Raw genomic sequence first — 14,627 nt, 5'->3', positions numbered from 1 at the left:
CCCAGGAGATAGTGGCTCAGTTTTCTAAAGATGCTTTGTTGTGCCCTGTGAATGTTGGCAATTGGCATGCTCCTGAAAACAGTTTGTTTTCTCCCCATACTTAACGGACTTACGGGAAGTGCCTTTGTGCATTTTCTTGGAGATATACGTAAAATATAATGTGTACCTTCCCAGTATAAGCAGATGGTTTTAACCTTTCCCTTTGCGAATCCTTTTGCCTCCTGATCTGTGGGCACCTGAGCTTTGGGTCCCATTGCATCAAGACTGTTAAGCCCCTCTCAGTGATCCCTGCCACAGGCAGCAGAAGGAAGCACACTTATCCGCTTTGAGGAAGAAAAGCCCTGTCTTTCAGTTACGGATTATGAACATGGCCTTAGGTTGATCTCCAAGTGGGAGCCAGGTTTCTTCTGGCCTGTAACACAAGGAAACGATATGCATGGTGCCTGTGGCAGGTCTTATTGTGCTTTGATTCTGTATTTGGCATTCATTAGCTATCCCCAAGGTCCCCCTGACTATAGTTCGCACAGGCTAAAGCACAACCAGAGAGAGGGGTGGTGGTTGTACTCAATCCTGCTTTTCTGTCTCCCTAGGCTGGTTGTGAGTTCTTTAGAAGCTCTGGAAAGCTGCTTTGCTGTTGGCCCAATCATTGAGAAGGCAAGTGACTTTTTCAAAGCGCATGGGAGCTTTCCATAGAGGCAGGAAGTCAGTGCAGTTGTCAGAGGCCTGAGGCCTTGCAGCTGAAGAGTGTTTATAGCATGATCTTGATTTGTAAGAAAGCTCCATAGAAGTATATAGCTTAAGGCCTCTGTCCTACTTTTGGGGGATCCATTGTGAGAGTGTTTCATGGACTAGGATGAGTGCTGGCAAAAAGAACAGTGTTTCCAGGAGTCGTAGGCTTGGACTCAATTCCTGCTCTTGTCTTGTGGGAGGATTGTAATTTCTGAAATTTTTCATTTTGCTCTTAGCAGTTCATGTGGCATAATCTAGCCCTTGTGGTCTAGAAGAGAGGAAGGGGGAAGGGCAGCGTGTGCACAGTTAGTTCTGCATGGATTTGGTGGGGTCAGCGTTAACCCTGCTGTCTTCTGCATCAGGAGAGAAACAAGAATGCAGCTCAGGAGCTGGCCACTCTGCTGCTGTCCCTGCCAGCACCTGCCAGCGTTCAGCAGCAGTCTAAGAGCCTTCTGGCCAGCTTGCACACCAGCCGCTCGGCCTATCACAGCCACAAGGTAATCGTTCCCTCCCTGGATGCCCTCTGTAGCAGGGCAAGGTTTGGAAGTTTTGGTACTGACAGGGAATCAGGCCACCTGGCTTTTCATATGGAAAGCGAGGAGGACACAGTGAAGTCATTGAGATGAGATACCCACACTCTCTAAAGTCTCTCCTGAGAAATGAACAGCTCCCCCTCAAAACTGGGGACAAGCCAACTAATGGGCCACTGGTTTGCATTGATTTTTTTTGTCACTACTAGGAGCCACAAGATCTAAGTGAGACTTGTTTCTCTGGAAAAGAGCAAGGGCAGGGGAATCACTGAGGTCCCTCCTCCAGCTGTGGCACAGCTCTCGCTTAGGTGTCCTCGTTTGTGAGGAAATTGCTGAATGTTTGTTGGAGAGATTCTGAGGGGGAGATCTGGGGTCGGGGGAGGGGGTTGGGTCTCACTTATACTGAGAGTGGGGGCTGAGGGCAGTACACTGGGCCAGTTGCCATAGATGGGAAAGGTGACTGTTTCAGTTCCTTGAGGAAGAAGCCAGCAGCCCAGGCGCCTCGGTGAGCTTTTGTGCCTCCAGCCCAGAGGCTTGCGAAATGTAAGTTTAACCTGCTGAACCTCTTGAGGGATGGCAGGTTTAGAAACAGAGTCCTTGGGCGATAGGAGCTTACAGAGAAATGGCTCTTCTACTCTAGCAGAATCATCTGGGATGTTACAGTTCTAGAGAATCAGGCGGTTCCACATTTTCCCATTATACTTCAGTACTTAATGACTTTCGAATTTTGTGCCTTTAATGTTTCATGATTTAAGAAGTTTACCTGTACTGGACTGCTTTGAAGACTTGTTCCAGGTAGTTGGCGGTAACTAACCTCTTCTCCTGAGAGGAGGTGGCCATCCTGATGACCTGCCAGCTGTCCTTTCCTCTTTGTTTTAGGTATTAACTCTACCCAGCCCTTGCTTTTGGTTCATCCCCTGCGATCCTTTCTTATAGGATCAGGCCTTGCTGAGCAAAGCTGTGCAGTGTCTCAACACATCCAGCAAAGAAGGCAAGGATTTGGACCCTGAGGTCTTCCAGAGGCTGGTGATCACAGCTCGCTCCATTGCCATCATGCGCCCTAACAACCTTGTCCACTTTACGGAGTCCAAGCTGCCCCCAATGGAAACAGGTGAACTTGGCCTACATGGTCGTGGTCCTGAAATCTGCTTGATGCATCTTCTATACCTTCTCCTCCTCTTCTTGTTGTTTCTGGCCTCTGCCCGACTGCATGCTGTGAGATGGGTTTTACTCTTGTCTTTGTACCTTGTAGGGCTTTTGACATTTAGATTTTACCATTTAAGCAAATACTTTTCCCACTGCTTACCCCTTGGAAAATCTTGAGTTTATTTAGTGCTCTGCATGTCGGATATAATCTGTCTCTGAACTACCTATCTCTTTGGGATCTTCAGGGCAAAGCTAAGCTTTGGCCCGGTTGCTTTAAAAAAATAGGGTCAAATCTTGCTTTCGTGCTATTCTTTGGCCAGTGTTTTCTTACCATTGCTGTGGGCTTTTGAGTGCTTGATTGTGTTTCCTTGTCTCTCCTCATGTTGGCTGGGTACCTGACTTGTTTTGCGTTATCACATAGAGCTTATTGATGCCTTTACAGTTCTGTTACCTGCATACTCCCATTTGCTGTTGTCGTATGGTTCCTCCTCCTGATGTTCTTATCCAGGAATTATGTCAGAAAAATCTCAGCTGTTCCCCTAGTTTTTAGAAGTTGAGCAGTTGGACCTGAAATCCCTGAGTCTGCTGTAAAGATCCTGAATGCTCCCCTTTCTACTTAATTCTAACATACAATGTTTTCTGTGATATTCCTTTCCCAGACTGTTTTTTTCCTAGATGTGCCTGCTGGAGTCTAGGGATAGTTGGCATATTGATTGGGGCCCCACTTGAAACTCCCTCCCCAGGCAAGCTTCCTTGACCTGAGTTAACCTTAAAACAAATTAAATTCCATGTCCGATTTACCATCGTTAATCATTTTCTTTCTCCTGTTCTATTAGAAGGAGTGGATGAGGGGAGAGAACCTCAGAAGCAGCTGGAAGGAGACTGCTGTAGTTTCATCACCCAGCTGGTGAACCACTTCTGGAAACTCCATGCATCCAAACCCAAGAATGCCTTCTTGGCACCTGCCTGCCTGCCAGGTACCATATTTAAAGGGGTCGTTGAAGCCCAGTCTGAGTTCTGTCTTCGAACAGGCTGAACCCTTATCTTTTTGCTTCATCATCTGTCTCTTCCAGAATTAACGGAAGATCAGTGCATTCTTTTAGACACAGGAGTTATAGCAGTATGGCAGAGAAGTGGGATTTTCTGGTACTGTAGCTCCTCCTGTGGGGTTGAATATTTCACATAAAGAGGAATTTTTATGTTCCTGTGTGTCCTCAGTGGTAGTTATAAGTGTTTTAAAAGTGTTTTGAAAGCTTGGGCAAAGCCACTTCAGAAGGTGAGAGTGAAGCATCACCTTGAGAATGTTTTATTTCCCAGCTACTCTTGTGTTTGGCATCTGACTTCTCACTGTCCAAAGCTTAAGTGGAAAGGTAAGGATCCGAAGAGCAGTCTAGGAAAGTAGAGCAAGTCCTGGTGCCCATTTGTGTTTGAGGTTGCTTGGGCTAACCTAAAAGGTCAGAAGCCGAGTTTATCATCACCTAAGGTTTGGGGATTGTGGGGAACAAGTACAATCTGCTCACCTCTTCACACTTTCCTGCCCTGTCTTTTGATTTCCAAGAGTAGAGAGTTACTTATTTCTGTGAAGCAGGATACCTGCAAGGGCTTTTGAGATCGTTTCGGAGATGAGGAGGCGTTAATATAGCAAGTGACAAATAATGCTGACAGCCTACAATCTGTACGTGTGTGCTGTGTGTGCACCTTTCATTTTTTTGTTAGTCTGACCTTTATGTGGGGATCAGAACTGGCACTCACCTTTATTCTAGATTCTCAAGTAGCTGGACGTTTTCCTACCATGTTTTCCTCCCCTGTAGGCCTGACTCATATCGAAGCTACCGTCAATGCCCTGGTAGACATCGTTCACGGCTACTGTACTTGTGAGCTGGACTGTATTAATACAGCAGCCAAGATCTACATGCAGATGCTGCTGTGTCCTGTATGTATCATTCATCCCAGATGATTTTGTACTGGTCTGGGAGTGTCTAGAAATTTTTCTTTTAAACAAGTTTGTCAAATTAATGAAATACAGTAGAAGGTTGTGTGAAGAAAGTTTTTAAGTGTTGATAAAAGCTTTATGATCTCATTCATTCCATGCAAGGGAAGGGTTTGAAATGGAGATGGGTTTTGTTTTTCCCAAGGGAATGTACTGGTGGTTGCTGTGTTGTTAGTGCTGTTAGTGTTACTTAAATGAGCCTGTGAATGAACATCATCAAGATGCATTTCCAGGGACGGTGTCATAGAGGTGGAGCGTTAGAAGTACTGACTTTAGCCCAGTGCTTAAGATGAATCTGCTATCCCATGAAAAGCCAGAATCCATTTGTGGAGAGCCAGTGTGATCTCAGTAGCAAATGACCTTCCTCTTACCAGGAACTGAGATTCGGGGACATGGGGGAAGGGTCTTACCTATGCCACATCAGGAAGTGGGATTAATACTGAACTTGGTCAGCACAGTTGCAGGTGAGGGTAGGTAGAGAGATACTTCACATGTGTGTCAGTGATTGGCCAGAAAAGAAAGTCCTTTATAGACTATTTATGAATTACAAATGTAAAACGTAAGCATGTTTTTGTTTGTTTTTAACATCAGGATCCTGCTGTGAGCTTCTCTTGTAAACAAGCTCTAATTCGAGTCCTAAGGCCCAGGAACAAGCGGAGACACGTGACCTTGCCCTCCTCCCCTCGCAGCAACACTCCAATGGGTAATGTGAGGTCTGGGTTTAGGCTTGTGTGTGCATGTGGTGGGGCTGGGGGAAAGGGAGGTATAGCCTTAGGAGGGATTGCTCATGTGGACCAAGGTCCTGGAAACTTCTGTTTATGTATCCATTGTTTTTACCCTACCTTACTCCATGAAGAATTTACGGTGACACTTAAAAATGCATATGGTAAGTATAATAAAAAAAAAAATTGAGGCCATAGGAAAATAAAGATGTAATAGTAAAAGCAAGTCAAGGATGCAGAAAATGTCTTTTTTGTTTTTTAAGATTTAATTATTTTAGAGAGTGCGTGCATGCACGTGAGCAGCGGGAGGGACAGAAGTCGGGGGGGGGGGTGTGGAGAATCTTAAGCAGACTACCTGGCTGAGCATGGAGCCTGATTCGGGACTCCATCTCATGACCCTGGGGTCATTACCTGAGCCAGAATCAAAAGATTTGGACACTTAAGCAGCTGAGCCACCCAGATGTCCCTGGTGCAGAAAATCTCTGTCATGAGATTCTTGATGTGTCTCGTGTTATTGCTAAGTGAGGGTCTTCTCTTCGACTGAAAGCGTCCCAAGAGCTTATAGCAAAATTAAGAATAGTCACAAAAATAGGGGCGCCTGGGTAGCTCGGTGGGTTAAGCCTCTGCCTTTGGCTCGGTTCATGATCCCGGGGTCCTAGGATCAAGCCCCACATCGAGCTTTCTGCTCTGCGGGGAGCCTCTCTGCCTACTTGTGAGCTCTGCCTGTTAAATAAATAAATAAAATCTTTAAAAAAAAATAGTCACAAAAATCACAACCATATTTTTTGTGGCATAAAAAAACTCTTCATTAAGGGCCAGCTTTGCTGCGTAAGGGGTAGTAGCCCCAGTGAACTTAACCTACAATTGGTTTGATAGCAAATATCGCATGAGATTTCCCTCCTGATATACTTGCACATAAGTCAAGGGCATAACATTGAACATTTTAGTTAAAGCAGTTTTGCAAAGTATCTGAATGTCAGCATTATTATATAACTCTGTGTTGTTTGATTTTGCTCCAGACGAAATTTCCACGACAAGTCACATGTGTAATTTTTAATTTTCTATTAACCCCATTATAAAGAGCAAAGAGAAATATATTTGGCATATAAAAAAAATACCATTTTAAGGGAGTTAATATGAAAAATTAATGAGAAAGATTCCCTTTTTTGGGGGCACCTGGGTGGCTCAGTTGGTTAAGCTACTAGTACTTCAGCTCAGGTCATGATCTCAGGGTCCTGGGATCGAGCCCCACATCAGGCTCTCTGCTAAGCGGGGAACCAGCTTCCCTCTCTCTCTGCCTGCCTCTCTGCCTACTTATGATCTCTCTCTGTCAAATAAATAAAATAAAAAAAAAAAAGTGTTGCCTTTTCTTTTTAAAGGATTTTACTGATTTATTTGAGAGAGTGAACGAGAAAGAGAGCACATGAGCAGGAGCAGAGGCAGAGGGAAAAGTAGGCTTCCTTGTCGAATAAGGAGCCTGATGCAGGACTCGATCCCAGGACCCTAGGATCATGACTTGAGCCGAAGGCAGACGCTTAACTGAGCCACTTAGGTTCCCTGAAAAATCTTCCTTTCTATAAATTTTTTTTGCACTGCTTTTAGAGTCTAGTGGGTAGTTTACACTAAAACCACATCTCCACTTGGACTAGCCACACGTGGCTGGGGGTACAGTTGCAGATCTAAAGGAACGTGTGCAACTTGGTGGTCTTCTATAAATCTTCCTTGAATATCTTTTGTTGACATAAGCTTGAGTTAGGCAACTGTGTATGCTGCGAGAAGCTCGAGTACAGGGAGTGGTGTTTCCAGGTGGCGGTCGCCTGTTTTCACATCCGCACAACCCAGTGAGTGGAAGTTGAGGGCTCCGCCCTCTCCTGACAACTAGGAGTCTAGCCCTGACTTCTCCTTTATGCGGAGGGCTTTCTTCACACAGAAGCCAGCTTGGGCAGGACTTGCAGTGGTGTCCTGCAGCTTCCCCACGATGGTTTTACATTTCAGTTCTTGTTCTTCTTGTAAGGATTATGTAGCGTGGAAACAACTACACTGACCCAGTTATCTTGGATGGGAGTAAAATGATACTCTGAGCTACCATGACATCACAGATAAACATCTCTGGTGTATTATTTTCCTGGTCTTGCCTAAGGTCTCCTGGGAGTTGGCAGGAGCTCATGGGGTCTCCTGGTTTTTATCTCTCTGCCCTTGGAAATCTCTTGGGAATCCAAGGTTTTTTTTTTGTTTGTTTGTTTGTTTGTTTTGTTTTGTTTTTGTTTTTGTCACATCATCGGCTATGGGAAGGTATTTTCCTAAGGGGACAAACTATCACTGCCAACCCCATCTTCCCAGATCCTGCTGGGTCCAGGAAGTGGGAGGACAAGGCTGGGATGACCTCGAAGCTTCCCTCTGAAGCATAGGGCTCTCACTGGTAGCTTGTCTCGGGTTTGTGTTGCTTTGTGACTTATCGCACCATATGCCAAGGGAGGAAAGAACAGGCATCTTCAGGTGACTGGGGTTTCTCTGACTCAGGAGACAAGGATGATGATGACGATGATGATGCAGACGAGAAAATGCAGTCATCAGGGATTCCGAATGGTGGTCACATCCGTCAGGAAAGCCAGGAACAGAGTGAGGTGGACCATGGAGATTTTGAGATGGTGGTGAGTCTCTGGCAGCAGGAGAGGGGAAGACGAGTCTCACAGCTCTCTTCCGGCTCTCACTCTGTGCACCTGTAAAAGCTGCCGTTTACCATGGGACACTGACAGAGCTCTCTCTCTGCAGTCTGAGTCGATGGTGCTGGAGACAGCCGAAAATGTCAACAATGGCAACCCCTCTCCCCTGGAGGCCCTGCTGGCAGGCGCAGAAGGCTTCCCCCCCATGCTGGACATCCCACCTGATGCAGATGACGAGACCATGGTTGAACTAGCCATTGCCCTGAGCCTGCAGCAGGACCAGCAAGGTAGAGGCCATGCCAGGAACAGAGCCGCCCGGTGGCCTTGCACAGCAAAGAGGGTTTGGCAGTTACTGATACCCAGCTGACTTAGCTTGTCCCCAGATTTGGGGAGAGGTTGATCTGGGTGAGAGCTGTTCAGAGACACAGGTGGAGAGTGAGAGGGACGTGGTGGGATTTGCTATCTGGGAGTCCGTCTCCTCATTTCTGTTAGTTTGGTCTTTGGGGATTATTTCCTCCCAAATGTGTTAGATTACTCCAGCCTGTGTCTTGCCTGAGCTGAAGGAAGCCTTCCACCATGTCTGTAGCCAAACTTGGTGGGTAGACGGTGGCGGCTGTTGATGAACTTCCTCTAGGCCAGAGGGGGTCACACGCTGGTGAGTTTAGGCTCCCGAGGGCAGCGGTGGCCAAAGCAGTGCTGTGGAGGGGGATTGGAGGGAATGCTGTGCTCACTCTCCACTTGTTTCCCAGGCAGCAGCAGCAGTGCCCTGGGCCTGCAGAGCCTGGGGCTGTCCGGCCAGGCACCCAGCTCTTCCTCTCTGGACGCAGGAACCCTCTCTGACACCACAGCATCAGGTAACTGTCCACAGCAAGGAGCACGGCTCAGGGCCCCAGGACCCTCCAGCCTTGTTTCCAGTGCTGTGAGAGTGGAACGGGCAGCTGCTTTGACAGGCCATTCTGGACTTCCTGCTTCTGCCTTTGCTTTAGAAATATGGGCATGGAGGGCACAGTGCTGCAGCTTGGCAAAGGCGCTCATGGCTCTGCTTCCTCACACTTTGCATGCTGCCTGGCTCCTGCTGGTTCCCAGGGAGAGGCCAAGAGAGCGGCTTGCAGGGTGTAGGGGTGCAGTGACAGCTTTTAGGGCTCTTCACCAGAGTCTGGACAGTTTAGACAACAGGAGCAGGGAGAAGTAGAGCTCGTGCCATGCACTGTTTTCTCTTCATTTACAAGTAAAAGTGAAGCTGCAGGAAGCCGAGTCCTGCCTCAGGTCAGCGTGGCTCACCGTCAGGGCTGTGAGCTTGGGAGGTAGTGGTGTGTGGACAGTTAAAATGCGTAGTAACTCTTCAGATGTCGTTTTGTCTTTGCACTCAGTCTCTTTGCTGATCTGGTAAAGGAAAAGAAAATGTCCTGAGTAGAGAGTTGGACCAAATAGAGGAGGAGGGAACACGTGAATGATCCCCTGGAAAATCACCTCCTGAGGAGTGGAAGGGTTGGGTTAGAGTTTTCCCGAGTGCTGCTTCCCTGTGTTTCTTTCTTCTTTCCTTTCCTTTCTTTCTCTTCTCTTGGGAGTGTTACTCTGGGTAGAAGAGAAAGGGAGACATTGGCTGTCCCCTCTCACCTGCTGCCATGCGTGTCGCTTTCCTCACTTCTCGTTAGCTGTTGTCCCCGAAGGATTGGAGGTTGCTGTCATGCTGTGCCAATTGTGTTCTCTTGTGCTCTGTGGCTGTCTTGGCTTTCCTCCCCCATGTATTTCATTCAGCATTTTCCTCCTGTCTCAGCTCAGCCCTGATCCTGGATGCTGTGGCTGTCTCTGGGGGATTTCCTTGCTTCACTCTTAGTGTCTAAGGAGGATGATGAGGAGGGGTGAAATTTCCCCATGAGCTCCCCTCTGGACCACCTGACCAAACCAACCAACCAACAAACCAACAAGGTTGATTCAAGAGCTCATGACAAGTGATTTTCTACCATAAGCACAAATTAACTGCTTGCAAAACAAATCTCATTAAAATTGAGAGTCCCATGCTTTGGTCATGGGTAGTTTCTGATCTCAGCAGGTGTCAGTAACACCTAGACAGTGGTGGCCATGGGGCATTCTAGCTAAAACTGAGCGTCCAACTCACAGATTCTCGTTGGATCTCTGCGCTGCTTGCACTATAGTGTAGCAGCAAAGGAAATGCCCAGCAAGCTGGGGTTTCCCTCTGTCTCAGTACTGTTTGCAACACTCCATGTGTAGTGTTTGTTCCTGTTGGTGATGAACCAGCAAAGCAGATCTTTCCCTTTTTCCTTCGATGACAGGGTGTATAAACTGCATCGTGTCCTCTGCGCTGTGTGGTTTGATGCTGTCGCCCCCAGGAGGGGTTTTTTACCTGTAACAGCTCTCGTTACTCTCTCAGCTCCAGCCTCGGATGACGAGGGCAGCACGGCAGCGACTGATGGCTCCACCCTTCGGACCTCCCCTGCTGACCACGGTGGTAGCGTGGGCTCGGAGAGCGGGGGAAGCGCCGTGGACTCGGTGGCTGGCGAGCACAGCGGTAATGTGGCTGGAGGTCCTGATCTCCTTGGGCAGGGGTGGAAACGCACTAGGAATCTCTCACTGGCTCCTGGGATTGATGTCAGCAAAGGGAAATTTTGAGGGCTCACTGAAAGTCTGGTGGGATTAACTTGACCTAAATACTGGAGTTTCAAATGTTTAGTGATAGGAGCTTAGGCATGACGTGGTTAATGTTGGAACATTTTACAGGCAGATTTTAATTGTGTCTTATTGGAAGAAAGCAAGGATATGTGTTATCCCAAATCAGGAGTAATCTAAAATAGTTATGGTATAACCTTGAAATCCATCATACTGTGGCTTTTGTCCCCGCTGTTGGGGGAAGCTGTCGGGCAGTCTTCCTCTTAACATAGCGGGCTGCCTTCACTGTCTGCGGATGACACGGTGGGGCTGTGGAATGAGGAAGCATGCCGTTTTGATTTGATCTTATAAACCAACCTGTGGTTAAAAATCAGATAACAAAATATTTTAGGGAAGGGATTAAGAGTAGCTGATAATTCCTAGATTCCCGAATCAGTGTACATTTCCCCTGGGTTAGGGGATGGAAATGCATCAACAGCAGAGGTTGTTCTTGTAGGTGGATCTTACCTACCACAGAAGGGTGAGGGGCTGCCCTGAGAGTCTTGTAGCATAGTGCTCTGGGGCCAGAATCTTGAATTCAGTCCTTGTTTATTCTCTTCTTCACAGAGAAGAAAAAATTCTCTGAACAGGCGTCTCTGAACTATTGCTGACTTCAGTGTGTATTGGATTCTGTCATGCTTGAGGATTTGATTTACACTTTTTTTTAACCATTTCCCTCTAGTATCTGGCCGGAGCAGTGCTTATGGTGATGCCACAGTGGAGGGGCACCCAGCTGGACCAGGCAGTGTCAGCTCCAGCACTGGCGCCATCAGCACCACCACCGGACACCAGGAGGGAGATGGCTCCGAGGGAGAAGGCGAAGGGGAAGGGGAAGGCGATGTCCACACTAGCAACAGGTTAGGACCTGGTCATTTGCAGTCAGGAGGCTATGGGAGAGTGTTTCGGGAATAAGGTGATGGAGCAGTTGCAGGAGGTGCAGAGATGTTAATAGTGTATTATTTTTTTTTTAATATGCAGGTAATAAACTCAGGAAACGGTTCAAGATCCTAGGAAACATTCTAGGCCTGTCTTCTTTGTCCTAATTAGAATTACATCAAATTAACTGTGGAGAGAATACAACATGTTCCTTCTCTTAAGGCCCCTCAATATCCCTTATTACTGTAAAGTGATTGTCTTGAAAACTTGTATCCTCCTGCTTAGCTCTCTCTTGTTTCATCATTCCCCATAAACTCACTTTGTAGCATTCTCTTTAGAAGTGGCACTCTTCTAGGCTCCACAGTGATGGCTATTACATATATGCTAGAAATGGCTCCTTGTTCAGTGTGTCTACAAGGTAACAGAGAAATAAGGCAGACCAATTACGTCTAGAAATATCAGTGGGAGGGCATTTGGCAAACTGGAAGTAATTTATAAAATCCTGCTCCATCCCCTTCAAGAAGTTCTGGTGGTGGTTGCTACTGGATTGGTGGAGTGAACATAGCTGTTAACTGAGAAGGGGAGACTGGAGAAACACATTTGCGATTTAATGTTTGTTAAATTTGTTGAGGCCCCAAATTTTCACATTAGTGCAGTGCAGAAATAACTAGCATTTTGGATTCTATGATTTCTATCCAAATAAAAGGTCATTGAAACTGGCAGGCATAAGACATTTTCAGAGGACTTCCAAGGAGTGTCTCCTATACTCCCTGTTTCCTACTGCTTCAGCTTCAGTTCTTGGAACATCTCTTGGATGAGGGTGACCTCTGGCTCCACTAAATGATGATATTTTGATGGAGTCTGTTTTTTAACATTTTACCATAAAGGGGTTTTTACTTAATCTTTTTCTTTTTCTCTTAACAGGATGCCTAGGTTAATTCCATGTGTTTGGAGATGTGGTCTTTGCAATTTTTTGTTTTTTGAAATTTATTTAAAACATTTTTAATCCAGTCTGCCATTGCTTGCGAATTCAAACAGTTAAGTTCATTTGTGATAAGTGTTAATTACTGATGAATTGAAATTTATGCCTACCATTTACTTCCTGTTGCTTATTTGTTTTGCCTGTTTCTGTTTTTTTGTCTTTGAAGTCCTCTTTTGGGTCAGTTTGCTATGTTTTCCTCCCTTTTTCTTTTCTTCTTTCTGCCCCTCTCCTACATTTGCAGGTTGTTCACGGTTTCCAGTCTTTGGTGGTTACCCTGGTCATTCAACATGTACATTTAACTTACCAAAACTAAATTTATCTCACAGTTGCATCTTCTTCCTGCATAATATAGAGGACCTTGGAGACTTGATCCCTTCTTATCAATTCGAGCTGTTATTTTTGTGTGTTTTAATTCTTTTTCAAAAAAGGCTTTTGAAGCTTTTTCAAGGTACTATTGCTGTTTTGTACAGTTTGTGTGGTCAGTGTTTGTTCATGTTTACTCACATGCATACCACTTTCTGTGCTTAATATTTGCCCGTGCGTGTCAGACCTTCTGTCTAGGATCATTTCTTCTTGAAGTGCGTCATTTAGATTTTCCATGAGGGAAGGGCCACTACTTATAAAATCGCAGGTTTTCTTAGTCTGGAAATGTTTTCATTCAGCTCACATTTTGTGGGCATGTTGTTGATGGGTATAGAGTTTTGTGTCGGTAGTTTTTCTCCCCACAAATTGAAAATGATATCCACTGTTACTGCCAGTGAGAAGTGACCTGCTGTCATAACCGCTGTTTATTTGAATATAGTGTCCTTACTGCTGCTTATAAGATCTTTATTTAGGATATAGTTCAGATGGATTTCTTTCTTTCTTTTTAAGATTTTATTTATTTATTTGAGAGAGAGAGAGGGAGAGAGTGAGCAAGAATGTGTGCACCCACGATTGGGAGGTGGGAGAGGGAGAAGCAGACTCCCCGCTGAGCAGAGACCCATGTGTGGGGCTGGATGCCAGGACCCTGAGATCATGACCTGAGCCAAAGGCAGATGCTTAACCGATGGGGCCACCCAGGCGCCCCAGGATAGATTTCTTTATATTTATTCTGCTTCAAGAGGGACTCCGGAATGTTTGGGTTAGAGTCTTTTATTCTAAAAAATGCTCATCTGTTAGTCTCCTTAGATATTGCTTCTGCCTCATTTTCTATCATTTTTCTTCCTGGGACTCTATTCACATAGTTTTACTATCATAGTCTTTTTTCCATGTCTCATGGTATCTTTTTTTCTTTAAAAAAAAAAAAATTACTGTGCTTAATTATTTTTGGCTTCTTAAGATCTATTTGAGTAGCAGGCATAAAACATGAAATAGAGGGCTCCTGGGTGGCTCAGTTAGTTAAGCGTCTGACTCTTGGAAGCAAGAAAAAAATTGATGAGTTCGTGTGATGTCGTTGTTAGTACACCTGTAAATTCTTGTAAAAACTCAGCAGTGGAGTCATCTGGTTCTGGACTTTTTTTTTTTTTTTAAGATTTTACTCCTTTATTTGACACAGATATATATCACAAGTAGGCAGAGAGGCAGTTAGAGAGAGGGAGCCTGATGCAGGTCTTGAGATCATGACCTGGGTCGAAATCAAGAGTCAGATGCTTAATCAGCTGAGCCACCAAGAGCCCCTATAATTTTTTTTAATCATCCTTTTAATGTCTTTAGGGTCTGTAGCGATGTACCTTTTTTCATTTTTAATGTTGGTAACTTATATGTATGTTCTTTTTTCAAAGGTCAGCTTTGCTTGGAGTTACCAACTTTATTTAGAGGGAACCAACTTTGGCTTTTATGTTTTATGTCCATTCTTCTGTTTTATTTCCATTCTTCATATTTCCTTTCTTTGCTTAATAAGCTTTTATGGTACCTTTTGAGAGTTAATTTTTTCTTCTTTTTTTAGCTTAATAAGAGAAACTTGAATCACTGATTTTAAACCTTTCATTTTATTTTTTAAATTTTATTTATTTATTTTTTAAATAATGGGTTCTTTTTTTTTTTTTTAAGATTTTATTTATTTATTTGACAGACACCACAAGTAGGCAGAGAGGCAGGCAGAGACAGAGGGGGTGGCAGGCTCCCCGTTGAGCAGAGAGCCCGATGTGGGGCTCGATCCCAGGACCCTGAGATCATGACCTGAGCCGAAGGCAGAGGCTTAACCCACTGAGCCACCCAGGTGCCCTTCTATAGCCTTTTTGAGCCCACTGCATGTTCAGGATCCATTTGACCCATGCATCCCAAACTTTTCATTTTAAATACGTATTTAAAACTAGGTATTTCTCTCTGAACTTACCTTTA

At 45.3% G+C, this 14,627-nt stretch overlaps 1 protein-coding gene across 7 annotated transcripts in view; it reads left to right on the top strand.

The window, feature by feature from the left end:
• Positions 1 to 14,627, top strand: part of UBR4 (ubiquitin protein ligase E3 component n-recognin 4) — a 134,488-nt gene that overhangs the window by 62,793 nt on the left and 57,068 nt on the right. For 2 of the 7 annotated variants that reach the window (XM_059376421.1, XM_059376419.1), the window contains 12 exons: positions 591 to 654; positions 1,092 to 1,226; positions 2,196 to 2,370; positions 3,065 to 3,148; positions 3,242 to 3,382; positions 4,217 to 4,338; positions 4,987 to 5,098; positions 7,638 to 7,768; positions 7,890 to 8,067; positions 8,530 to 8,634; positions 10,173 to 10,310; positions 11,130 to 11,304. In XM_059376421.1, the coding sequence (XP_059232404.1) occupies positions 591 to 654; positions 1,092 to 1,226; positions 2,196 to 2,370; positions 3,065 to 3,148; positions 3,242 to 3,382; positions 4,217 to 4,338; positions 4,987 to 5,098; positions 7,638 to 7,768; positions 7,890 to 8,067; positions 8,530 to 8,634; positions 10,173 to 10,310; positions 11,130 to 11,304 (1,560 nt within the window). The remainder of the gene's footprint in view (positions 1 to 590; positions 655 to 1,091; positions 1,227 to 2,195; positions 2,371 to 3,064; positions 3,149 to 3,241; positions 3,383 to 4,216; positions 4,339 to 4,986; positions 5,099 to 7,637; positions 7,769 to 7,889; positions 8,068 to 8,529; positions 8,635 to 10,172; positions 10,311 to 11,129; positions 11,305 to 14,627) is intronic. The other 5 variants (XM_059376425.1, XM_059376422.1, XM_059376420.1 and 2 more) reach the window with 4 other exon arrangements.

Source organism: Mustela nigripes, chromosome 14, assembly GCF_022355385.1.
Source record: "Mustela nigripes isolate SB6536 chromosome 14, MUSNIG.SB6536, whole genome shotgun sequence".
Lineage (NCBI taxonomy): Eukaryota > Metazoa > Chordata > Mammalia > Carnivora > Mustelidae > Mustela > Mustela nigripes.
This window is presented reverse-complemented; position numbering and strand designations above follow the sequence as displayed.